Source organism: Spinacia oleracea, chromosome 6 (genome assembly GCF_020520425.1).
Source record: "Spinacia oleracea cultivar Varoflay chromosome 6, BTI_SOV_V1, whole genome shotgun sequence".
Taxonomy (NCBI): Eukaryota; Viridiplantae; Streptophyta; class Magnoliopsida; order Caryophyllales; family Amaranthaceae; genus Spinacia; species Spinacia oleracea.
Window position 1 is genome coordinate 3,785,979 of NC_079492.1, and position 27,280 is coordinate 3,813,258.

General features: G+C 37.1%; 2 protein-coding genes and 1 long non-coding RNA gene across 3 annotated transcripts; 1 reads left to right on the top strand and 2 right to left on the bottom strand.

Moving 5' to 3' along the window:
• Window positions 1-10,100: 10,100 nt before the first annotated feature.
• On the top strand, window positions 10,101-11,391 carry LOC110777467 (uncharacterized). Its single transcript, XM_056830964.1, has 3 exons — window positions 10,101-11,120; window positions 11,211-11,279; window positions 11,362-11,391. The coding sequence occupies exons 1-3, from the start codon at window positions 10,101-10,103 to the stop codon at window positions 11,389-11,391; spliced, it is 1,119 nt and encodes a 372-aa protein (XP_056686942.1).
• A 4-nt stretch (window positions 11,392-11,395) lies between these two features.
• On the bottom strand, window positions 11,396-15,771 carry LOC110777468 (uncharacterized). The gene is made up of 2 exons (XR_002530442.2): window positions 12,024-15,771; window positions 11,396-11,924 (listed from the first exon to the last, which is right to left on the bottom strand). It is a non-coding gene; the product is annotated as an uncharacterized lncRNA (long non-coding RNA).
• Window positions 15,772-18,912: 3,141 nt separating this feature from the next.
• On the bottom strand, window positions 18,913-27,038 carry LOC110777462 (probable beta-1,3-galactosyltransferase 3). The gene is made up of 11 exons (XM_021982070.2): window positions 26,662-27,038; window positions 24,584-24,668; window positions 23,768-23,829; window positions 23,469-23,680; window positions 23,298-23,361; window positions 22,338-22,410; window positions 22,097-22,217; window positions 21,012-21,099; window positions 20,471-20,596; window positions 20,216-20,325; window positions 18,913-19,604 (listed from the first exon to the last, which is right to left on the bottom strand). The coding sequence occupies exons 1-11, from the start codon at window positions 26,784-26,786 to the stop codon at window positions 19,456-19,458; spliced, it is 1,215 nt and encodes a 404-aa protein (XP_021837762.1). The 5' UTR covers window positions 26,787-27,038; the 3' UTR covers window positions 18,913-19,455.
• Window positions 27,039-27,280: the final 242 nt, after the last annotated feature.

Genomic DNA, 27,280 nt, shown 5'->3' on the forward strand with positions numbered 1-27,280 from the left:
TAATTAATTAAATGAGAAAACAAATTAAAGCAGAACAATAATACTACTTTAAGTTTCAAACCACAGATAGGGTTTCCTTCCACTTCGAGGAAGAACAAACAGATAAAAACCATCTTGCCAAAGAATGACAGCACCTCCTACAAGGCATCTTATTTAAATACTCTGCCATTACCTATATATAGCTATAATAAGACAAGCAAGTACAAAACAACAAATACAGACCTACAAAGTATTGAGTAACTATAATGTTGTGGTGGTGGGGAGTATAACAACAGGGGCCAGCTTTAGATTACAAGGAACTCACCATCATCTTCTCTGACGTTGGATTGAGGAAAGAAACTCTGGCGGAAGAAGAACCATCCAACTGAACAATTTGACCATTATACCAACGCCCATCGGTGTGGCGGAATCTACATTTTGATCCAATAAAATAACTTGGGTCTCCCAATATTTCTGCCTCAACATTAGTAGAATCTAATGGTTCTACCTCTAAGTCTTCGCACGGAAGTTGGGAACCACCCAACTTTGCTGGATTTATAAGCTCGACCGCAGCGTCTTTATGGGAATATATAGAGTCCTGCACAGCTGAATCAACTTCACGTAACAGCCGGGCACGTTTTAGGTGAAAAAGTCCTTCCGCTGCATCTTTAATGGAAGAAACAAGCTCGTCTTGGACCTGCATCAACATACAGCAATGTGTTGATTCAAGAAACCAGCCAAATGAGCATGCATATACAATTTCACTTCTGCTATCCCTTTTTGTATGAACAAGAAAAAAAGTTGGAGAGGAAGCTGATATGCTGAATAAAGCAAGAAACTGGACACTCGCATCTTTATCAGTATTTATCACTCTATGAGAACAACTGCTATCACGAAGAACATTACAGAAAAACACAGATATCCTACGAAGAACATTACAAAAAGGTAACAAGTACGGAGTAAAATACATTGATCACCGACATATCAAAATGTTCCTTAAGGCCTGAGATTAGACCTGAACTCCTGGTGGTTTATTTCCTGAAAACAAAGGCTAGAAGAATAAAATAACACATGGCACCTGCCTCCTTTCACCCTATTATTCACCACAGAACCGTGCTAGAAGGGTGATTGTTGTTTTCTTAATCTCTCATAAATTATTCTCCAAATATCCATTCCCAAGCTCAAACCTCTCAAAAACCTGAGCCTTTGGAACCTAAAAACGTCAAATCAATTGTAGAACAAGTACAAAAAACCCACAAGAAATCAACCAACCAACACCGTAAAATTACACAATGACATTCCTTAGGTTTTCTGCTAAAAAATCACTTCATAAGCTTGAAGCTTGACACCAATTAATCTACAGAGTAACGGAATGCAATTGAAAACACAACGAAAGCTAATGTGAGCTAATTGGTATTCACAAAACCCATTTGTCTCCAGATTAATGTTGCATAATGAGCATAGTTTATGACAAAACAAACAAAATTCTAGGTTAATCCCAAAAAAAAAAAACAAGAAAAAGGGTCATCTAACATCTATTGCAAACAAATGTTCAAGGGTAATCCCCAAATAACCAATATAGTCATATTTACAGACCATAAATTATTAGCAAGATGGATTTTAGCTTAATTAGAGCGTCAAACATGCGATTCAACATGATGAATTGAAGCAAATTTATAAAAATAGAAGCAGAAATCGATCATATTAGGAATACCCTAAATTAAACCTAATAATAAAACATAATGGTAATTAAATTGAAGGATAGAGAAAAGGATTACACTAAGAAGCTCAGAGCTTTTTCCCTTAAACGAAAATCAAAACGAAAATCAAAACGAAAATCAAAACAAAAATCAAAAACGAAAATCAAAACGAAAATCAAAACGAAAATCAAAAACGAAAATCAAAAACAATAATCAAAACGAAAATCAAAAACTAAAATTGAACCCTAATCTGAAAACGAAAATAAAAAACGAAAATAAAAATTGAACACACCATAGCAAAACCACCGGAACCACGACGCCGAGCAACCACCGGAACCACGACGCGACGGGGAAATGCTGAACCCCCGGCCGACCAAGAATATAACCTTTCAGTGACAGGCCGCGCGAGAATTGAACGGGATGGGGGAGATGAGGCTAGAACACCACACACCGGCGAAGACAGCGACGCAGGGCTGAGCAACGCTTGGGTTCGACGGCGACGTAGGGCTGAGTTCGACGGCGACGCAGGGCTGAGTTCGACGGCTGAGTTCGACGGTTTGTTTGGATATTTGTTTAAGGGAAAAATCTTGGAGCAGAGAAAGAACAACGTACGTTTGAGCCCGCTCGTTTGAGCGCGGTTTGTTGCATAGGAAAGTAAATTTTTTTGAAACGCGGACTTGTTGCAGCGGGCAATAACATGTACGCTGCAACAAAGTCGGGTTGTTGCTGCGGGCTTTTATTTTGTACGCTGCAACAAACACATTTGCTGCGAACAACTAAAATGTACGCTGCGATAACCCTTTAAAGGGTTTGACCCGCGTTGACCGACTGGTTGTTGAAGCGTATTTATACATGTACGCTGCAACAAGGGGGCTGCAACAGGGGTTTTTTCTACTAGTGGTTGGTGGCTCCCATCCTCCGGAATTGACATATCAACAACGTAAGAGATTCTACCATGATGCTAAGCGGTATTTTTGGGATGATCCACATTTGTATCGGAAGTGTGCCGATGGTATGTTTCGTAGGTGTGTAGCGGATTGGGATACCCACGGGGTTCTTAAGCATTGCCACAATTTACCTTCTAGTGGCCATCTTGGTGCTATTCCGACCGCCCATCGAACTCTTCAAAGTGGTTTCTATTGGCCTTCTATATTCAAGGATGCCCGTTTCTTTTGCAATGCATGTGATGAATGTCAACGGACGGGCAATGTTTCGAAAAGGCAAGAGCTACCACAGACCGGAATTCTTGAAGTTGAGCCATTTGATGTATGGGGCATTGATTTTATGGGACCGTTCCCTTCTTCATGTGGGAATCGGTACATCTTGGTTGCCGTTGATTACGTTACAAAGTGGGTGGAAGCTATTGCATCGCCAACCAACGACTCTAACGTCGTAAAGAAGCTTTTCAAGAAAATCATCTTTCCGCGCTTTGGAGTCCCAAGGGTCGTGATTAGTGATGGGGGTTCCCATTTTCATCAAAGGACTTTTAAGGCTCTTCTGAAGAAGCACGGAGTTACTCAAAAGGTTGGCATGGCTTATCATCCTCAAACGAGTGGCCAAGTCGAAGTTTCTAATCGACAGATCAAGAGAATTCTCGAAAAAGTGGTCAACAAGTCTCGAAAAGATTGGTCGTTGAAGTTGGATGACACATTGTGGGCGTTGCGCACGGCCTACAAGACTCCGTTGGGGACAACTCCGTATAGGTTGGTGTATGGCAAAGCTTGTCATTTACCTGTTGAAATGGAATATCTCTCTACTTGGGCCGTCAAGGAGATCAATATGGATTTAGAAGCGACCGGTGAAGCGAGACTTCTTCAATTGAATGAGCTAGATGAACTACGGTTTGAAGCTTACGAGAATCATAGGCTCTATAAGGAGCAAACGAAGAAGTTTCATGATAAGATGATTCAAAAACGGGAGTTCAACATCGGTGATAAGGTCTTGCTTAATAATTCACGACTACGGCTTTTTCCAGGAAAGCTTAAGTCTAGATGGTCCGGACCTTTTACCATCACCGAAGTCAAGGAACATGGAGCTATTGAGGTTGCTAGTGAAAATGGCACCAAGTTTAAAGTGAACGGTCAACGTTTGAAGCTATACACTGAAGGAGCGTTTATTGGAAAATTGGAGACGATCTATCTCTCCGATCCACCCACCGACGCTTGACTATTGAGGTTTGGAGTCAAGCTAATGACTTAAAACGAGCGCTTATCGGGAGGCAACCCGATTTCTAACTCTTTTTCTTTTCAATTTTTTCAATTAATTCTATTTTTCATCTAATTCTATTTTATTTATTTGGTTATTTCATTGAAAAAAAAAAAAAAAAAAAAAAAAAAAAAAAACAAAATTTATATAAACAACAAAAGAACAAAAATATTTTATTTTTGAGTTCACCTGAACTCATTTATTTATTTATTTATTTTCGTATTTTTATTTTCATTTTTTTTAGACTAGTTTTTCGTTCTTCGTATTTATTCATTTATTTTTGTGTGTTTTAATTTTACTAACGATTCTAATTTTTGAATTTTTGAGCTGGAGCTGCGCGAGATCCCTCGCTGTGGTCGAGGCAGCGCTCGCTGGAGCAATGAAGGCTGGCGTGAGAGCTGCGCAATATTAGTGAGCGATGAAGAGCAGGTGCGCGGCTGGCATGGCGTGGGTATCGATTGCTCTCTCGCTGGGTCGAGCACAGCGATCGGTCTCGCGCAATGCCCATGCCAGCCAGCGATTCTCGCGCAACAACTCTCGCAGCCAGCGATCGAGCACTCGACGCCATCGATCGAGCTCCTCGCGCCCCTGCCAGCTCGCAGCACCTGCTCTTCATCGTGCGATCCTCGCGCGCAGCAAATCCCCCAGCGAGCGCTGGCTCGATGCCAGCGAGAGAGCTCGCCCACAGCTCTCCCAATGCACGCCCTCATGCCTAGCAAACCCCAGCGAGGGATGCGTCGACAGTAGCGAGGGATGCCTCGCCTCACCCTTTCCTTTCAGCCCACAAGCAGCACACCCTAGCCCTTTCACTCTCCTTCCACACGCAAACACCCCGCTCCTCCCTCACTCTCACTCACCAATACTCTCCACCACCATCACCCAACATCCCATCACTCACCATCACCTACCAACTGCCACCACCACAACACCGCCGGCGACCACCCCCGTTGTCGGCGCCGCCCCAAACCAGCCACCCACCCTCAAAATCCTTCACCTTTTCCCCACCTTAACACCATAAACCCTAGACTTCATCAATTTGGGGGTTTTTGCTTCTCATAATTGGAGCTCAAATTGGTTGAATTGTGAACTTCATAAGGGTCAAAGGAGGAGATTTTCATCAATTTCATGCTCTATTCATCACCAAATTGGTAGTAAGATTCGAATTACTCCCTCTATTTTACACTTTGACATTATTCAAGAATTTCTATGCTTATGGTTAAATTGAATTACATGAATTACTTGATTGTCAATTGAAATTGATTGAGGGACAAATTGCTTCATTGTGAATTCTGGTTTCATTGATTTGATTGTTGCTTGGAGTACCGGAGTTTTGATTTACTTGGATTATTAGCATTGTTGATTGCGGTGACACTTATCACAGATTTCATACACCATGACACCACCAAGACGCTCAAATCCTAAGCGTAATGCCACTAAACCAACTGCACCCAAACCTGCCACATTGAAAAAGCCACCCACCCCAAAACACCCACCATCAAAAGTCACCACACCCATATTACCACCACCCTTACAAGCCCCCACACCCATAATACCATCACCACCACCACATCTAAATCCTGAGCTTCGCCAACAATCTTTGCTAGCCGCCTTGCACAAAAGACCGGTCCGTTCTACACTTTTCTACTCCATAGATGCGGCTACCAAATTGGGACTTCATTCTAGTATTGACGAACTTCTTTCTGGTTCGTCTTGGGAGAAATTTCTTGGTATTACTGAGCTTACTTTTGCAGATTGGACTTATGAATTCCTAGCTTCCTTTGAGTTTAAAGGAGAGCCCTCAAAGATGTATTTTAAACTTGGTGGTGTAGCTCGTGAATTGACTGTCGATGAGGTAAATGATATATTTGGATGGGAGAAAGGATGCTTAATTGACTCATACGAATTCAACACCTTCTTGGATGACAAGATAGGCGAGGATGGTACACCTTGTGATCTCTCCCACTTTTGGTTTCAAATAACTGGAAAAAAGGATTGGAATCCCGGCCATAGCAAGTGTGGCTCGATCATCAATCCTTCCCTCAAATTACTCCATCGGGTGATTAAGAGTGTCTTCTACCCTAAAAAGGAGATGAATCAAGTCACCTCATCTGACCTCAGACACTTATTGGCTTTCACTATTGAAAGGACCCCGGACTTTCCTACGATTGATTATGGTTCTTTCTTGGTCTCAGCTTTTCATACTGCTCGCAACAGAGATGTTGGAGATATCCATTGTGGCGGTTTTATCACTAGTATTGCGAAGCATTTTGGGTTGTCAACTGAGGGCAAGAAGCCGGTTTCATCGAAAAACTATTTGCTTGATATTAAGGCATTGGGTCGTTTTGGTTGGCTCAAAGAGACAGGAGATCGTTATATTTGGAACGTGAAACGAGGGGGACACCGCCCGGCCGACTCCCCTTATGCCTATCTCCCGTGTTCTCGAGCGGATCTCACTACCTTGGGATGTTTGACATTCTCACCTGACTTTCGACGATCGGGGAGCCGGACGGCAGACTCCGCGCGTCCACCCCCCGGACCCTCAGTGAGTCCTCCTGCGTCTCCCATTGTTGCTACCCTCGAGGGTCCGACGTCACCTACTCCTATTACTGGCTCTGCATCACTTGAGCACCAGCTGGGAGCCTTTGTTTCGCTTTGCGAAACTTTCCATACTGCTGTCTTTGAGCGTCTCTCTGCTCTTGACGACCAGGTTGCCTCTTTGCGACAGGATGTTTTCACCATTCTTGGACGGCTTCCAGCTCCTGCCCCGACGCTTGCTGAGTGAGTCGTTCCTTTTCTCTTTCCCTTGCATTACTATGTATTGTCGCAGTGGGGTCACTGCATCATTCTAGCTTGGGGGAGGGATATCCTATCCTTTATTGCTTTCTTAGTGTACTTTTTATCGCTCTCATAGGTGTTGTACGCTTTGTACCATCCATTAGGGGTGGGAGTTTACGTGCAACGAAAAAAATGTACTGCTTTCCTAGTATTATTGATTAGTTTAGTTGTCTTTCTTTACTTGCATTACATTCATATTTCCTTATACCCTGCATAGTGAATTTAACTTTCAAACCATGTTCAGACTCTTTTTGATTCTTTGGAGCTTCTCTTGAACTTAGCTATGATTCTGAAATTCAGTCGGTTGTGCTATACATTGATAACTGCTTGGTATTGTGTGAACCAATTGAATGGTATGCGGTAAGATGTTGGTCTCGTATCAAGAATAGCTAGCCAATTATCTTGTAGGTCACCTTACTATGTGTTTGTGTGATTGATGTGACTTGTTATCGTATGATTTTGGCTTGAGATTCACTAGTAGTTTAGTTGCAACTCACGCATGCCGCGTATGACAGAGGCCATTCTCTTAGGAAGCCTTCAGACGAATTTAGAAACATCAGTTCCTGCCTTTCATACCCATGTTGTAGCCTTGTCCGTTTATTCTTTTAACTCCACAAAATTGAGCCCTATTAGCCCCGTTGGTTACTTATCCCGAGTCTAGCTTGGGGGAGCTTCGGTGTTCGTAATGGTTTCGTCGATGTTGATTGATTGGCACACTAAGCCAATAGTTCGTGGTTCGAGGCTATGTTTGTATTTGTGGTTCGGAAATGGTGTATATTATTGTTGGCACCCAAGCTTGTAACAGTTAGAATTAGATTTATCTATGTACTTTCGATTTCATTCTTTAGTTTCATTTTCAAAAAAAAAAAAAAAAAGAAGAAAAAAAAAAAAGAAAAAAAAAGAAAGGAAAAAAAAAAAAGAAAAAAAAAAGGGAAAAAAAAAAAAAAAAAATCAAAGAAAAATCAAAAATACGTTTTTCGTTTTTGTATATAGTTTGAAGGCAGGGAAAGGGGATTGAACAAAGATCATTGACATTATATTATGTTTTTCCCCTTGGTCATATATAACTTGGTTGATTGTTCGGGTTTCATGGTTCGACGGAGTTGGATTTTCGGCATTATCACGCCGACGCATATAGTTCACATTTGCTCCCCAAGTTGGACCTTACTCTCACTTTTTCCCAAATTATATCCTACCCTTCCTTTCCACCTAGCCCCGTTACAAGCTTACTATAAAGACCTCTTGATCGGCATGTTTGTTTTGTGAATAAGCGAAAATTGTTTCTTGCTATTGTCATCTTACCCCGCGTTGCATCATATATTCATATTCTACAAAGTATGCGGCGAAGACTAGCTTGATTGAGAACGGTTTGTGGCTAAGCTTGGTTGTTTCAATTGTGGATCATGATGCTTTGTGGTTCTATTTGTATCCGAGCTAAATTTCTGTCTTAATAACTTTGTTTGATTGTTTGCCCGAGAGTTGAGTAGGTTTGTTCAGGTTCAATGAAAGTCATGTGCGTCTCATTTCTCTGTTTTCGGTCTAGTGTTGCTTGGGGACAAGCAACAGTTTAGCTTGGGGGAATTTGATGAATCATATTTATATAGGGTATTCTAGGCTCATTTAGGTTGCATTTCTAGGCATTCGTCTCATTTTAGTTGCATTTAGAGTCATAATTGCATAAGTCGTCGTTATTGTACTCTATTACGCTCCGTTTGTGTTTTCTTTGATATTTCAGGTGATTTTACAATCATTTGGGTGCTTTCGGAGTGTTTGGAGGTGGAACGAATGATCACCGGATGGTTTGAGTCGGAGACGAAGTGTTTGATCGGAGAATTGAGTTTTCCGGGGATGATTAACTCGATGTATCGCTTGTGCATAGCTCGCAAGATCCCTCGTTGGCTCGCAAGATCCCTCGTTGGCTCGCAAGACATTTATCGTAGGCTCGCTACATCTATCGTCGTGCCTCATCGCTTCATAGTTGCTTGCTTCACTAGGCCAGCGAGGGATGGCTCGCTAGCTCCCTCGCTGCCTCGTTGCTCGTCGCCTTGGCCTGCTATGCATCTCACTAGGCCAGCGAGGGATGGCTCGCTAGCTCCCTCGCTGCCTCGTTGCTCGTCGCCTTGGCCTGCTATGCATCTCACTAGGCCAGCGAGGGATGGCTCGCTAGCTCCCTCGCTGCCTCGCTGCTCGTCGTCTTGTCTTGCTGCACTTCACTAGGCCAGCGAGGGATGGCTCGCTAGCTCCCTCGCTGCCTATAGCTTCGTCGCTTAGCTTGCTACACACACGCGCAGGGCAGCGAGGGATGACTCGCTAGCTCCCTCGCTGCTCTACCTTCTCGCTAGTCGCTCATCATGATGCCAGCGAGGGATGGTGCGCGAGATCCCTCGCTGCCCATGCCTCGCCCTCTATCTTCCCGTGTGCGCGGCTCGTGCTCGGGTTTGGCTGCCACATCATCGCTCCATCGACCAATCATCGACGACTTTTATTTTTTATTTTCATATTTATTTATTTATTTTATTTTAGAAAATAGGAGCATATAAATACTCAAGGGAACTAATTTATTTCTCGGAGGTTATTTTCTTAGAATTCTTTTAAACGCTCAGTTTTATTTCTCTCTCTACACATTATTGAGCCCTAGTTCATTCCATTCAATAAATCAATATAGAGGTATTTTTCATAATTTCTTTTGCTTTAATTTATTATTATTGTTTTCGTTCCTTAGTTTAATTTTTCCTTTGATTATGAAATTCATGTTTATTATTTCTATCATGTTTATTAATTCAATTATGAGCGAGTAGTCGTACTCTAGGGCTAAGTAAGGGAAGCCATGTTTATACCATGATTATTATGCATAAAGTTCGTTAATTTATAGATTATTGCTTGAGTATTCCGATTGATTTGTTTTAATTGTTGATTCATGTTATCGGCCAGTTTCATGAATTGATTATCTAGCTAATAGGAATTAGAATCGAAAGATCGTATTTTTAGAGGCTTAGTGCAATCGGCAATTCTGATTATGTTAGCGACCGTACTGCATATGTTGAATTGAAAGTGTTAAGACCCGACCGTAGGATTAACATGTACTTTAATTACTCGGCTTAGTTTATTCATTTATGGATTGATTTGTGTTCTTGGATTGGTATAAGCATGGTGAACCGAACAGACGCCCTAGACCTTTTAATTCATTGATAAGTTCACATTTACATTGTTGCTTTAGCTTCATTAGTTAATAATATCCAAAATCAACTTTCGTTATTGAAATAGTTCGTATAATTGGGCAAAAACTAATAGAACTTGTCTCCCTGTGGGATCGACCCGTATTTGCTAAGTATCTGCTAACAACAGACACCGTGCACTTGCGGTATCACTTTTTAATTCATCATGTGTGCAAGGCATGTGTACTGTAACTTTAGGGGAGTGTTTGGAGGTGGTTTAGAGTACAGAAAACAATTTTGGACTATTGCAAAAAGCAACACAGTAAATCACTTCAATGAAAACATTGAAGTAATGAGGGGTATTTCACATGAAGCTGCTGAAGACCTACTGAAAAGGAACTACAAGAAATGGTGTAGGGCATTCTACACTCCATTATCTTGTTGTGACAGTGTAGACAACAACATGAGTGAGGTGTTTAATGCATACATCTTGAGTGCAAGGCACAAGCCTATTATTACCATGTTGGAAGATATCAGAGAGGGTTTGATGGAAAGACTGCATAAGAAAAGAGAATTCATAGGGAAAAAGGAGATAATGTTGTGTCCTAGGATCCAAATTCAGTTAGAGAAACACAAAATTTGGGCTAGGGGTTGGAATGCATACTGGGATGGTGGGTTTTGCTATGGAGTAAGAGAAGGTGCAACACAGGTTAAGTATGTGGTGGATCTGAACCAACATACTTGCAGTTGCAATGCATGGCAGGTGAGTGGGATTCCATGCAAACATGCAATTGTTGCTATATGGAATAAAGTAGACCACCCAGAACAATATGTCAATGCATATTTCTGCAAACAGACCTACATGAAGGCATATGAATTTTTGTTAGAGCCTTTAAATGGTCCTCAAGAGTGGCCTACTTCTGATAGCATTGTTGTGGCTCCAAAGGTGAAAAAGGTCAATGGAAGACCTAAAACAAAGAGGAGATATGGTGTTGGAGAGGTAACTGCATCTGGTAAGCTGAAGAGAACAGGTTGTTCTATGAAATGCAGCTTATGTGGTGTGATAGGCCACAATAAAAGGGGTTGCAAGAATGCCCCTAAGCAACAACAACACAGCAACAATCATGCTACTGCAGAGCAGACCACACCACAGCAACAACACCCAAGAACCAGTTCAGCTATACCAATGCACAATAGGGGTGTGGGTATTTATACCTACCCAAATGGGTATCAAAGAATAGCTACTGTAAGTCATTCAATATGCTCAAATTCTTTCTTACATGTTACTTTACTGTACTGAAGCCAACTTGTTCCTAATTTGTTTTAATTAATGCAGCCTATATCACAACACTTCCCCACACCACAGAGGCAAAGACCTCCTGCAGCTTTCTATTCTGATCATGGGGTGAGCAAACCATCTACTCCTTCCCTGCACATGACTTCCCATTGTCACAGACTCAACCAAGTCAAGGACACACAATATCAAGCCAAGCATTGCAGGATCTTGCAATGGCTAGAAGATTAGAAAAAAGACCATGAGGTTAGATTTTATTGAATTTAAAGTCTTCATTACATTTCATTAGTGCAGATCATTACATTTTACCTACCCACTTAACCCACTTAACTTAAAACAAACCAGATAAAAAAAAACAGAACCACTAGGATTACAACCCACACTTCACATTTCACACTAATAGGTCTTCTCATCTTGCTCATCACATAGTCTGCCTCCCTCTTCCTTGCATAATTGTTAGCTTCACTAAGTTTTGTCCTAAAACTATCAACTTCAGCAGCAAGGCTTTGTTTATCTTGCATTAACCCTAGTATGACAATTGTTTGCCAAGTTGTTGGTTCTTGTTCATCAATCCATCTAAAAAAGATGCAACCCCTTCTGTTTGTTTCAACATCATAATCTGGACAAGCAATGAACCTCCTTCCAGGATTTTCTTTTGTCCATGCCTTTTGAATGGATACTGTGAATCCACAGTAGCACCTCTTAGGGTGTTCATTATCACCATTGTTGAACAAAGAGATAGCCCTGTTCATCATTCTGCAAATAAATTACGTTTTAATAATTTATTCCTAAATATGTTTAATTATTGTTAAAATAAGCTAACTTAAGATTTACAAAAAAATGGCAGAAAAATACCTTTTTATGTTGAGAAGAGTCAGCTATGGTGGAGCAACAGAGAAAAAACACAGAGCAGAAGATGGAGAAGAAAGAATTTTTTGTTTAAGTGTTTTGTTGTTGTTTTGATGTGCATGGAATGCTAAATACTTTGTTTTTTGAGAGCCTCAACGGCTATATTTTTGTAAAAAGCTAACTGAAATGAATTTCCCTTTATTTAATTATTGGTAAATGGTAAATGTAACTGTTTTTTTGTCGTTTAGTGCCTTTTATTTATTTTCCTTTTAATTTAAATGCATTTTAACGGACGTTAGTGACGGAAAACAAAAAGCAGCGGATTCCATCCAAACGCAGGGACCTAAATGCTCCTTTTGAAACTTGAGGGACCTAACTGCTCCTTTTGGCAAAGTTTAGGGACCTACGGATCTATTTACTCTGTGAAATAGAATATAGTACATGGGAAAAGGGAATATAGTACATGGGTGGGGTTTTCAATTCAATTTTAATTAATATAGTACATGAGAAAGTGGGGACCTTAGTAGCCAAAATTAGAAACAGGAAGATAATTTTAGGACGCTCGTTTAGAAAAGCAGGAAGATGATTTTGGGACGGAGGGAGTAAGTTTTATACAATGTTGCTAAAATAACAAAAGTTTTATACAAGGATTTATCATAAATTTCGTTTTTAACGAGGGTGAGATAGAGGTTTAGTGGTAAGGAGATTATGATTGTTCCTCTCATGCCAATATGCCACGTAGGTCATGTTCTGTTCACCTTATTCATACTTATTTCAGAAAAAATATGATCAGTTAAGCTCAGTTAAGTTCAGATATGATAAGTTCATGAAAAATAAGAATTGGCCAAATAAAATTTATAACTAAAATAAGTTTTAATAAGTTCTAATAAGTTCAGATAAGTTCAGTTAAGTTCAGATAAGTTCAAAAAATAAATTTAGAAAAAATAAGTGAAAATCAGGTAAATAAAACGCAGCCGTAATGTCGTTGATGGGTTGGAGACTTGGGTGTTGTTCACCTTAAGATATGATCGTGCAACTTGGCTCGGGCCATTATCCACCTACACGGAAATATTAACGAACTTGTGTTGTCCCATATTATTTGTGCACAAGTTTAAAATGCACAATAATTAATAGAAAGAGAAAATGAAAATTATGACAAATTCTCACGTCGTTGGATGCTATTAAATATAAGCATGAAGTAGCATAATTATAGTTCGTGGTTGGTAATTTATAACAAATTCACACGCCGATCTCTTTTTAAAGAAAAATCAGTGTGTCGTTTGGGCGATGTCCCGATTGCTACAGTGAATAATTAAAATTTTAGATTTTTTTTGAATTCAATATTTGACAAAATACATGTGACCATAAAGTGAATTACATTCATAAAGCTCTTCAACTAAACAGACACACTACGTCATTTATCATGCAAAATAATTTTTCAATTAGATCATTTTACAATTTGTATACTTTAATTTATTTCTAGTGGAACTAAGTAATTCAAATTAATAAACAACAAATTAGATTTATGCAACCATGCAAGGACATTTCTATAGTTGATGTTTATGAGACTTATGACACTATATTTCTTCATAGTTGTCCTAATTCTTTAATTAATTTTTTTTTTCCAAAATAGTCCATAGCACATAAACAATATAGTTGTTTTAGACTTCATGTTAACATTTATTTATAAATTTATGCGAAGAGATAATCACAATTGGTGGTTGATTAAGAAGGTAATAAGAGTTATCATCTATATTTGAGGTCTGGAGTTCGAACTTCGTTGTATTGATTTTTTGTTGTCCATGACATGACATACCACTTGGTGAATGAATGATGTGGCGCAAAAGGAAGAGTATTGTGTGACACATATACGTTTTTCACAATGCCTTTTAATGTATTAGTATAGATACATAGGATCTTTGCCTGTAAAGTCATCCTTACACAGCAGTTTAGTTTATATTCCGTACATCTTATTTATAATCCAATGTGATATATAACTATTCAAAAAAAACAAAAAAAAAAACACTCTGTTACAATAATCAATTCAATCTCTGAGCCAAGACCTCACTGATTGAACTTTATGACAAATTCTCACATCGAACGATGCTATTAAATAGAAGTAGCATACTCATCGTTCGATGTTGGGAACTTATGACAAATTCACTCGTCGACCTATTTTTAAAGAAAAAAAAAATAGGGAGTACTCCAATTTACTTTTAATTAGATCTCTACTACTATCAATCTTGTCACCTACACCATGGTTTAAACGTCTACGTAGCAATCCATAACATAATGCGACATTTAACAAAGTCATATAATAAATATATACTCATTGATTTATACTGTTTAAAATAAAAAATCAATTCTCTACATTTTCTGTCTAAAATTTACTACTTATCTCCTCGAATTGAATAACCATAAATGAATGACCTACTTTCCACCAATATTTCATAATTTCATAAAAAAAAAACAAAAAAAAATATATACACCAATAAAAATGACTAACCGTTGGCTAAGAACAAGAAAAGGCAATGTTGCTCTCCAAAATTCTGCATAAAATAAACAAGTTAATACATCTCACACGGGATATTGGCGCGGCTCAATCAAATACACCGCGATCTCTAATATGAGAACTCGGTTTTCTGATTGAATCGTACCAATATCCCATGCACGTTTAAGCAAATAAAAAAATGTGTAAAAACAACCTAAAAAGGGGATAAAAGAAAAAAAAAATGTGTAGCTAGTATTGGAAAAGGATCTTTCTGGACGTGTAGGGGTAAAGTTGCGTACATCTGATAAACTCGAGCGATTCAGCTCGAGATTGTGTTTTAAGATATTTAGGAATTTAGAGGATTGATATAGGGAGAGAATTGGAGAAATGAAGGAGGAGAATGAATGGTTTTTGAAATTTTAGAGAATGAACGGTTTATGAAATTTTAAAGAATGAATTGGTGAAATTAATATTGGCCAACAACCAATGCAAAATAGGGGGAAATGGGTGTAGGGCAAAAAGGAAATGATATTAAAACCTATCAATGTTTTGGGTATTTATGAGGATGAGTTGGGAAGGATGGGAAGAGGGGGGCAAGAATCAAGATGAGTGTGAATTAAAGATGCTATTCTATTTAATTTTTGAATTTCAAAAATAAGATTATTAATATTTTTTTAATGGTAGGTGAACTAATAAAAACATTGATTTTAATGGGGGTAGATGAGTATTTATGGTCCATTTTTTAGGTCAGAAATATTAGCTTTTTTTAAAATTTAATTACTCCATAATAATAACGATAATAATATGATTTGATTTTTTGATTAGGATTTGGTATTAATTATTATTATTATATGAATATATGAATTTGACTTTGGAATTAATCACCTTTTTAACTAACCACTTTTTTCTATTTTGAGGGGATCTTGCCAAATCGTGTATGATTGAGATGTTTAATACTTCGAATTAGAGGGGATTATATCATATCATGATGACGGATTCTTTGGTGAAAATAGTTATTATACGGTTTGACAAAGAAATCATTAACAAATCTTTTAGTGGAAACATAAGGAGATATGACAATTAGGGTAGTCAATCGAGCTAATGCATAATATGTGTTGGCGTATGATATAAAGAGTGACCATTACAATTAAATGAACAATTACACATGACTGGTAATGCGTTCATAATACGTGTTGGTGTATAATACAAAGAGTGTCCATTACAATTAAATAAACAATTAAAAAAACGCACATATCACAAGCATGATGCATACACAATACGTGTCGGTCGCATGCATCATGCTTGTGATATGTGCGTTTTTTTCATGATATACTACAAAATGGGGAAGTTATAATTGAACACTCAATTACTTTAATACGTACGTAGTTATAATATGCATAATATTTTTATTTTTTTGAGGGAAATAATATGACAATATAATCTCACCTAACTTCTAAAATCATTCGTCATATTGACACGTATGTTAGCTAAATAAGTAATTGGAACGACTTAACTGGATGTTGCGTAATACGAACTGAAACGATTGTCGTGTCGTGGCCGGACCACTGCTCTAAAAGACAATTCCGCGCTACCTCCGATGCAGTAGAACGCTTGCGGTTGCCCTCCAGGGTTTATACGACACCGAGAATTATGTGCACTCACAATCCCCGATTGGAGACCAGAATATTTGCCCAGAAAGAGAGGAATTTGAGAGAGAGATTGATTGTAAGTTTCTATATCTTTTGTGGAAATAAACGATGAATTTATAATGAGGCTTTGGGAAACTGCAACAGCAAAAAACGGCTAGTGGAGAAGTTACGGGAGTAATGGGGAACTGCAACAGTCATAAAACGGCTAGTGGGGAGTAATGACGGGAGTAATGCGCGCGCGTGTGTGTTGTGACCACCCATGCCACTCACATGCTTTCTTAAACAAATGTTTCCCTCAAACCCCAAATATAAACATTGAATATGGTTTGTGTTTTTCCCATGTGGGACTTTTCATATTCCCACATTTTCCCACTCATTTTCTTTTGTTTTCTCACTAGGATTTCCAACAACCTATACATCAAGTTTGCCGCCTGTAATATGTGTATATATTCATGTGTATTCTAAGACATATTCTTATACAAATTTGTTAGGAATTAAACGCAATTAAATCGACATGCCAAGGTTGCTGCCAAACTAAGATATCTCGTAGGAATTGGTATCGGAGTATAACTAATGTTTCACGTGGGACAAAAAGAGATTTCCGCACCCCGCCAGGGTCTTTGTTTGTTAAGTTTCTTGTTTGTTTGTTAATACTCCTCTTATGTTTCCTACTTTATATAGATCACAAAATTCTTATTTATATGGGGTGATAAATATTGTACATCGAAATTAAAGTTAACGTAAAATGCTTAAAAGTTACCTTTATATACGTAAAAGTTATCTATTTTTTATTGATAAATTTTTTCATTTTAGTAAAAAATATTTCTTCAAAATCACTAATAATGTATAAAATTTATTATTTAGCCCTTTAAAATGTTAATCTATCAACTTTTTTTTAATAATATAACAATTAGAGAAAATTGGGTAAAAGTTAGAGAAAACTGGATAAAATTTATATTGGTGTACAATAAATTTATTGTACACCTTGTGCATGCAAGACCTTTTGTATATAGATTTGTAATTAGAAAATTAATACTCCGTAGTATTTTGGTACTACGTATGTGATAATCTCTAGAATGATTTAGTCTTGGGGAGAAAGTATAATCTAGTAAGCGAAGCTTTCTAATTTAGTTTATAAAAAGGATTTATGCCTAGTTAGAAAATAAGATGGAAAATATGAGAGGAATAATCAATTGAGAGTTATTGTATTATTTTACATGAACTTAATAATACGATATTATTGAGGGAGGAAATCTCATTTTCTTGTGGCCTTTATTATTGTTTTCGCTATTAATTTTACATTATATTTGCAGGTTTGTTTTTAATCGTTTGTGGCTATAACAAAAGCTGGTTATATTAAATTTTGCTAAGTACTCAAATTACTACTTGTTCTTTACTTCCTCATGATAACAGACAGACTGAAACATTGAGCTCAACTCTTATTACTTGCATATTGTGGGACCCACCTTTGGCAGACATATGTTTGTCTATACAAAATGGTGTAATAACTTCGACACTGCTATTATGGTTAAAGAGAAGAAGATGCTTTTTTTAATTTTGAATTCTTTCATTTATGACATGTATTTTTGTCCCTGCTATGGTGAAAAAAACATTCTAAACCTTGTTAGAATATGCCAAAAATTACTTTAAAATGTATATGTAGGAGTAGAAAACAAATCGAATTGTTTGGTATCAGCTCGGTTAAAGTCCGGCTCGTTTATAAACGAGTCAAGCTCGAGCTTGAAAAATAGTTCAAATAATTAACGAGCCAAACTCAAACTTTATAGAGTTCGGTCAAAAGCTGCCGGACTTTATAGAGTTACTCCGTATTTTCTTAGCCTTTTTATAGAGTTACTCCATACTTTCCTAGCCTTTTTAGATAGGTCGAAAGTTACTTTAAAATGTTAGTTTGAACAGATAATAGTAGTAGCAGTATAAGTAAAAACTTATGGAGTGCTAAAATCACTCTCGTCGAAAAGTTATGTGTGAGAAAATATAATTATCTTCAGAACAAATTGTTTTTTTACCACCTATAAAAATCGAAAATTTGTTTTTTTACTATCTAAAAAACTAAAACTTGTATTTTACCACCTAAAAATAAATTAAAACTTGTTTTTTACCACCTAAAAACGGAAAAAAAAAATAGATGAAACATTTTTGTGTAGCTACCTAATTCAATTTCCCTCCAACTTGCGGGGTGGAAGAGAGTTAAATATATGAAATCGTGGAAAAAAATAACATATCAGAAATATTACCGTTATTGTAGCCCCCGCATAATATTTTCATCTATTTTCCCATTTTTCAGGTTGTAAAAAACAAGTTTTAAATAAAAAATTAAACAGTAAAATACAAATTTTAGTTTTTTAGGTGGTAAAAAATAATTTATCTTTATTAGACCAGAAAGTCATCAAAATTGGGACCAAAATGACTTAATTTATACTCCATGCATCAAGCAAACAATTGGGTTGTTGCTAGTCCTTTTGTCAAAAAAAAAAAAAAAAAAAAAAAAAAAAGAGCAAACAATTGGGCTTTCTTTTGTGGGGGCAAGCCCATTTTTTACCATCGATTGTGGCACGATATTTTCAATGCAAAATTACTCGTCATTTATTACCGTATATCAAACGAGCAAGGAGAGTGCTAAAGCACTCCCCTTAGATGCATGGGTATAACTGGTAAGCTTACATATAAGTATCATCATCTTCACTAACAGATCGAAGGAGAAAACATCAAAGTTGGTGTTGGACTGTTGAGCCCATTTCTTCAATATGTAAGGATTAATTAAGGAACCACAAAAGATACAAACATTTTACAAACCATTTCTATAGTACAACATACCTAATTACACAAGAGACAGCCATCAAAACCTCTTGTTGATATTTCACGTACGCAATAAGCTCTTCTAATAAGCTAGCTAGCTTAACATAAACATAAACAAGCTCTTCTAATAACCTCTTGTTGATATTACACGTATGCAATAAGCTCTTCTAATAAGCAAGCTAGCTAAACATAAACCATAAACAAAAGCAAAAACAAAAGGCCACTTACATACTGGTAAAGAAACTCTCAATATTGGTTCTCTAACCAGTTGAAAACACTGCTTGTGGCTTCCTCCTTCGTTCAAAATGGAGCACCACCCGTATAGCAGCAGATCGCAAAGCTTTTACAGTACATTGTTCTATACGTATTTCATATACACGGGCAAGGTAAAAGTAGAATAGTATGATTCTACTACCGTATTCTCTAGAGTACGTACATACCTCTCCACAGCTGAGATGCTTGTGCGCGACTTAGGGTGTATTTAGAAAGTGGCTTTCCATAGTTCATCCTCACTTTCCCCACAACGTTGGTGAACCTCGTAGATTCTTTCATCAGACCGGCAAATACCACTGCACGTCCAATCGAATGAAGCACCACAAACGTTGCCTGCCTGAGCTTTCCACTCACAATCTGTAGTGATACATTAAACATAATAAATAAATAAATAAATAAACAAGCTCGTTCGGTATCACTGTCAGTTTTTGGTTTTTTAGTTTTTAGAGTCATATGAATTAGATCGAATCATGAAGTTAAAAACACTCATGCCTATAGTAATCATGTTGATTTTGAAAACTGGCAACAAAAAAACTAGAAACTACCTTATGTGGTTTTCATATTTTGTTTTTTAGCTATATAAAAAACAGAAATTGGAAACAAAAAACGATAACAAACGGGCTGAGGATAAAAAGTGTGAGGAATAGTAACGAGGTTTGTATATGATAATTCATGGAATGGTTCATACTTCATACAGATGTCTGAGGATCGCGTCTAAATCTCTAAATTTGTTTTTTAATGCTCGTCTTATTGCCACTCCTGGAACTACATGAGCCTTCAAAGCGCGTCTGGTTTCCTAAACCCCTCTCTCCCTCTCCCGTGTCACTCAAGGAGAAAATTTAGTTGAAAAGGGTTTAGGGTCTGAATTTGCCAGAAAATTTATATAAGGTTGTTTCTCGCAAAACTAGACATATATAAAAGGTATGATTTGACAAATTTTCCATTAATAAATATGGAAAGAATCCTACCTGGTGGAGTACCACAACATAGACTCTTGTCATCAACATGTGTTACATCCAGACCAATGAGCCATGCTCCTAATGAAACATCTTCGTTCGCATATTTGTGCAGCAGATGCCTGTGCAGCAAACCATAAAAGTTACCAACACAAATCATATTATTACTGACCAGAAAAGAAACATTGTTACATTGACGTGTAGGTAACCAAATCATTTGAAAAACAGAATGACGAATCACAAAGAGGCTAAAAGTTGCAGATTTACTGGTTAATGGCTATATAGGTCGCCAAATCGTTTGAAATAGCATATAGCTGTCCTGTAGCATGCCGAAAATACTTGTTCCCCTCTCCACCAAGTTTCCAGTGTTCTGGTTCTTGGTACCTCACTCCCCTGTTCATGATAAAGCAAGCCTTTATGAGATTTATATCATTGGTTCGTTATACTACCTCTGTATGATAATGATCTTTACAGTTACTATTTGCACAAATATTAAGATAAAAGAGGGAGAATGTGTAAAAATGTGGATTAATATAATGAAACGTGGATAAAGTAAGAGAGGATGTAAAAAGGTGGGTAAGAGTAAGAAAAAAATGAATAAAGTAAGAGAAAGTGAGTGAAAATATGTAAATTTTGTGGAGTAAGGGGGGTAAGATGGTACATTTTTATGTCAAAAAATAGTATAAAGCCTAAAACGAAGAGTGTAGCTCAAAAAATAGTATATTTTTAAGACTAAAACGAAAAGTGTAAAGATCAATTTTGAAACGGAGGTAGTAGTATATAAAAAATGACGGAAAACTCGAATTACTTTTTAGCAAGGATTGGACCAGACTTCATGCAACCTACATATACTCTAGGCTTCAGGCGATGGCTGGATAATATTTTCCCCAGTGTGGCTGCAGTAATAAAACTCAGTTAATATCAGGCCTATCATCAGGGGAAAGTATACATAATAAAACTTGTGATATGAGAACTTCATTATCAGATAATTAATCATAATGCAAAACATGTCTTGCCACATTGTAAGATAAGAATATGTAATCCATACTATATATTAAAAGTTTGTTTCACACGTTGCGCTCGGTTTATGAGTTTTTCACTCTATGTAATCTTTATATACATAAAAAAAATGTAAAACATGGTTTGTATAAGGTTTGAACCCCCCGACATGTTTCATGTTACCATTGCAAAATAAATCTAACTAAATGTGAATGTTATTAATGTGGTAACCCAAGGCATCGCCCCGGCCCAAAAACTAGTTTATATCAATATCCTTAAGTGAAGAGGATGGCATGAATTCCACTGCTTAGCTAAACACAATTGGATATTGATATAAATTACAAAAAGGGAGACCATGAAACGAGAAAACGCAAATATCCACAGGAGATTCTTCTCATATTTACGCAATAAGAATAACCAGTATACAGATGTCCATCATCAAAATCTGTAGCTACCTTCAGCCAACATAATCTCCTTATATTTGCCTTTAATTTTGCAACATTGCAGAATACATTATACCAGAGCTTGGTTAGATTATTAAATCAGTGCAAAGCATCAAAGTACTTTGCTTTTCTGTGTTAAAAAATGCAAGAGAAAATCTTGCACAAGGATGCCTAAATAACTACTTTTATGTTTCCTGGAATTCTGTTTTTGAAATAATTATTCAATTTGTGAACATTAATTGAGAAAACTATTCTGAGAGCCAGACAAACAGGTTGCAATATATAACTTCCTGTGAAAAACCTCCGTTTTCTAGTTGCTTCACTTTATGCTGTAAAATTGATTTTAGATCAGGTAACTTCCTTCAAATAAAGAGCTTAGTTTTAAAGCAGGCACTCTACCATGGATATGCAGGAAAATGAAAAGAGTGGAGGTATTTGAGAAACTCTTTACCTATATTAACATGAACATCGTCATCAACTTTTATATAAAAGTCAGCATCCCATAAACCAACAGCCATGGAGAAGTATGCCTTTGTCTTTGCCGATAGTTCTAAATAGCCCTCCACGTGTTCCTGCTCAAAAGTTATGAATATGCACAGTTAAAAAGCTGCTAAAAATTATGAATATGCGCAGATAAAAAGCTGATAAACCTTAGTTAATTTCGCTAAGATCAAAAAGGAAAAAGAGCACACCAATCTCAAAAAGTCTCCATGTTTGTTTTCCTCTGCTTCGATGGCCTTATCAAGAATGCCACCAGATGTTGAACTGAGGATAAAAAGACGTTTCACACAGTTACACTTTTGTACACTTTCTCTTACCAAAAAAATAATAATAATAACTTTGCTCATATCCCATTGATCATTGGAGAAAGAAAAAGAGGAAATAACAACAAGGCAAGATGAACATCAGATTATGAATAATATATTACGAAGTATTAAAAACACTGTTGTGAATCATGAGAAACCAAATCTGTCTTTTAGTGCATGGTGAAAGGGATCATCAAGTCATAATGTATGCTTCTTTACACATATAAATCAACCACAAGCCTCAACATTCGAGGACAGTAGTTTATACTTTGTAATAGATATCTCAACTTCGTCCTAAGCAAATCTTCTCAACCATCATTTATTTCCTCGGTGGATTAGTGTGTGTCACGGGGGGATGAAAAGAAATTAGAACAAAATAAAATACTCGAGGGAACTTTCTCAAAATTCTTTTATCGTAATAACTTTCTGCATCACTAGTTCACTACTAATATAAGTTCCACCCCAAAACTACAGTAAATTGGCGCTTCACCACTTGTCAACCTGCATAGTGCTAAGTTGATGGCTGCAAATAACTCAATTTAAGCACGTAGATGTTCACAGCAAACAGATAGGTAAACCGGAGATTATTTTGACATAATTGCCGGTTTAGGTTCCACCCCAAGACTACTTAAAAAATGCCACTTCACCACCAGCCATTGTTACTGCAAGTGCTAATCTGTACTCAGTAACGAATAGAACCAAGTGCAAAAGAACCCCTTGATGCACATATAACTTCATAGGATCGAATGTCCTATGTTGTGAAGTGAAAGTTACTCCGTATTCATTTTTATCAAGGTACAGTAGAACATTTATTCTTTGGAACTGCATTACCTAAAAGAACATTACCTGTGTCCAATAACAAATCGTATAACGATGCCTTTTTCTTCTTCTAACTTCTTTCTTTTGTCACCTATTTTACAAAAGAACATACACATATCAACATTACCATGCGCTCTTATAGAAGAAAAACAGAAATGTTACAAAATGAACACTCAATAACCGCAAGATTGTACACACCTTGGGGCATCCAAGTCCCACGAACTGAATCTCTTCGTTTTCGGCTATTGAAAGCAGTGTTAATCCCTACGACCATCAAATATTTCCGTTTAGAAGTTAAGTCTGCAATATTCAAGCTTTCTGCTGCCGGAGATCCGTTTATTATTGATTCCTGTGCTGCTCTTGCAGCAGCTAATTCTTCCTCGAGTTTTGAAATTGTTTTATCTAATGACCTGTATTTGAATGATTCATCCGGCAAATTAAATAAGGCATAAGTTAGGAGCGAATGAGTCATCTAATCCAGGCATCAAAGAGCTTACTGTATGCTGTTTCCTTTTACAGATAAATCCCTAGGAACATGATTAGATTCTTGCCGAAACACCTTCACAATGAGATGGGAATGAGTTATATGTAGTTGTGTAGATTTTGTTTCACTTAAAAGACGTAACGATAACTTGCATAGTAAGAAGGATATAACTGAGCTGGGAAGAAAGAGGCAGTTATTAATTGAAACTTCACCAGTGCAAATTCTAAATATAAGATGATTAGATTCTTGCCGAAACACCTTCACAATGAGATGGGAATGAGTTATATGTAGTTGTGTAGATTTTGTTTTATTTACATAGTAAGAGGGATATAACTGAGCTGGGAAGAAAGAGGCAGTTATTAACTGAAACTTCACAACTGAAACTTCTAAATATAAGCATGGGTCTTCCAGTAGTTAAATGAGAAGAATAGTTTATGACGTCGAAAAAGATTAGGTGTTGTTTTCAGATATTGTGCAGTTAACTTATCACATATGAATACTAATTTATTGCTCAACATTCGCAGCATCACAAAATACTGACTTAATGATAAGCTCTTTGTAACATCAAAGGTAAGTTAATATTGTACACATAATTGCAATAAGCTGAACTATTACTAAATCAATTCAAACCTAAGTCACACAAGAAATAGCACATTAGTACATTACTTAATGTCATACTTTCACAGAAGCCAAGGTATGATTGACTGAATCTTTCTACAAAAAAAGTCTAGTTTACTGGTAGATAGCTAGATTAATAGTGAAATCGATCAAATATTCATACATATATCTGAATTAGGGTTGAAAATTAGTATTCTGAGAGGATAGAAACCTGTTTGCGGTCTTGTTTTATTGGTATGCTTTCACCTCTGTTCCTTGTACTCACTACATTTTTTTCTTCAGGCATCATCCACATCCTGGGACATGAACAATGTTATGAAGGAAAACCTCAACTGCTCAACATGAGCTTTAAAACAAACTACTAACTAAGAGTTCAATGCCAGAACGGCAGAAGCAATTATTGAGATTACTGTTGACTATATTTTTTAAAATTCTCGTAATGATAATACAACAGATGCGTATGGTTCAACCAGCTGAAACTAAATCATATTTTGAGCAATAGGACTACAAGTATCAAAAATCTAGGCCTCAAATCATGTGTAACCGTTATCCTGAAATCGAATGTGGATTTATCATAAACAACCTCTTCTAAGACTGTAGGGTAAACCAGTGTACATCTAACAAACCCCATTTTACAGGGGATCGGTGCTTTCATTCACCAAAGCATTGTAGTGCAATTCCACATAGTAGTGCGAAAGATGGTGGCTATATAGAAACAGAATGAAACTTTAGCCCGGTTTTCTACCCGAGAAGTCAATAGAACGATGCTTATGGCCACGAGAAGCATAAGAATGTGACTAAATGTTAGAGTCAAATACTGAAGCAACAACGTTTTTGTTATGGAGATAATCAAAACATTTTTGAGTGAGATATTGATTTTAAAACAAGTAAAACTTGTTTCTGTAACCAAAACACATTGAGTGAAACTTTAAATTTATTCTGTTGTCCCTTTTTCAAATTCAACGTGTAGAATGGAGACTTCGACAGTACTCCAAGAGTCCAAGCCCTGTGACAACGCCGGAGTAATATATTCGAAATGCAAGATGAGTGCCACATGTTAACCCAATAGCTAGCGGTGTTGTAAAATATGGCAAACTTAAACTTATTTCAAAAAAAGTAAAAACAGGATTTTCTCAAGAAAATTTCCTAACCAACTTCTCGTTGATTCAACTATCTAGATCATTGTACCAGTATAACATTAGGATCGTACTGTTAATTCCAACATTATTTGTCACAATGGCAACTGAGGAAGAGATCATAGTGAAAAGGCTTTTTTACCCTCACTTGCACTTCCAGTCTCCTACATAATGCACATTGATCAAATACCTTGCAAAAATCAGGAATTCAGGATGGGCAAGTTCATCAAACCGACCTACAAACCACTCCTAAGGAACATAACACCATAACACCTCCTAGCACAGTCTAAGAGAACCCATGATGGCCATGAATCCCACCAATTACCAATGAGTCAATACTCGTAGTAACCTCTTAGAAATGTCGAACCTCCGGGGTGCTACAGCAGTTGACATTTGACATATTCAACTACTCCTCAAGCTATGCATAAAGTGATGATTCTACCAATGATGTCTTGGCCTAGTGGTTAAGACTTAAGAGTTAAGACTGAGGCCTGTGTACCAGGTTCGAATCCCCCTACCCCCATTTGTAATTTATATTGCCTCGTGGCTCATCCGCACCACAAAAAAAGTGATGATTCTCATTCTCACAACTCCTTGGCCGGGTCGATGATTACCCTCCATGGATTGCTTCATTGACACTTTCTCTAATCATTGCTCAATAATCATCCCTTCTGTAGATAGAGTAAGCATCAACTGATCCTAGGTTTCCGGTTTCGCGCAATTGCAATATTCCTAAAAATCTTATTGGGGTGATCCTAATGACAGAAACAGTTAATCCACTTACTATTATTGGAGCTCAAATTCTTCTGCTTTGAGATTATTCCACACAATTCTACAGCAATGATCACTGCTTAAGCCACAAGACAACTCCCAAAACTTCTACTTAACACCATTTGACACATTTCGACATAATATTCCAGATTTCCAGCTTAAATTTCGAAATTAAGCAAATCCCATTAATTTCTGATCAGAAAACCTCAATAAAAATCAAATCTCAACACCTTTTCCCTAATTAAGCTCTTCATATAATTCATAGCTTGCCCATTTCATTAAATACACAATAAAATAGTTTCACAAGAAATTAAACCCAAATCTGGTAACAAAATTTACAGAAAATAAAAAATCGAACTGCCCAGAAAAGGAAAGCTTTTACCTTTCTGTGAAGAACATTCCAGCACAGAAGCTACCAATGCACAGCAAGATTACAAACTTCCGAGGTAGAAAGTTCCTTGAAGAATGGTCATTTCCTCCAATCCCAGCTCTGTTTTTCACCGACATTTTCGTTCTGGGTTTTCTCTCACTAAAAAGCTCATTTACAAAGGATCAAAAACCTGCAACTTTTGTGAAAAATATGAAAGTGCAGAAGAAAGTAATGCAGGAGTCAAAATTGATGCTGTCTTTCTCTCACTCCAACTCATACGAGGAGAGTAGTATAATCAATTGGAGTAACACGAAGTATTATTGTATTTCTACTTGTGATTTTATTTGGAGTTTTTAAATTCGTTTCTCCCAACAACAAAATTATTGGAAGATTAAAGCACAAATCAAGAACTAATGGAGACCCCACCACCAACACCAACCACATGACATCTGAACAAGATTATGACTAGATAATCCTTCACCGGAAAAAAATTTAAAAAAAATAATAAAAAAAAGTTACTAAACTATTAAACTGGTTGGTTAGGTTCAGGCTAGAAAAGGGCGGGCCGGGTTCGGGTCGGGTGCTGGCAATAAAATCTACCCAACTGTCGGGCCAAGTCAAAATTCGGATT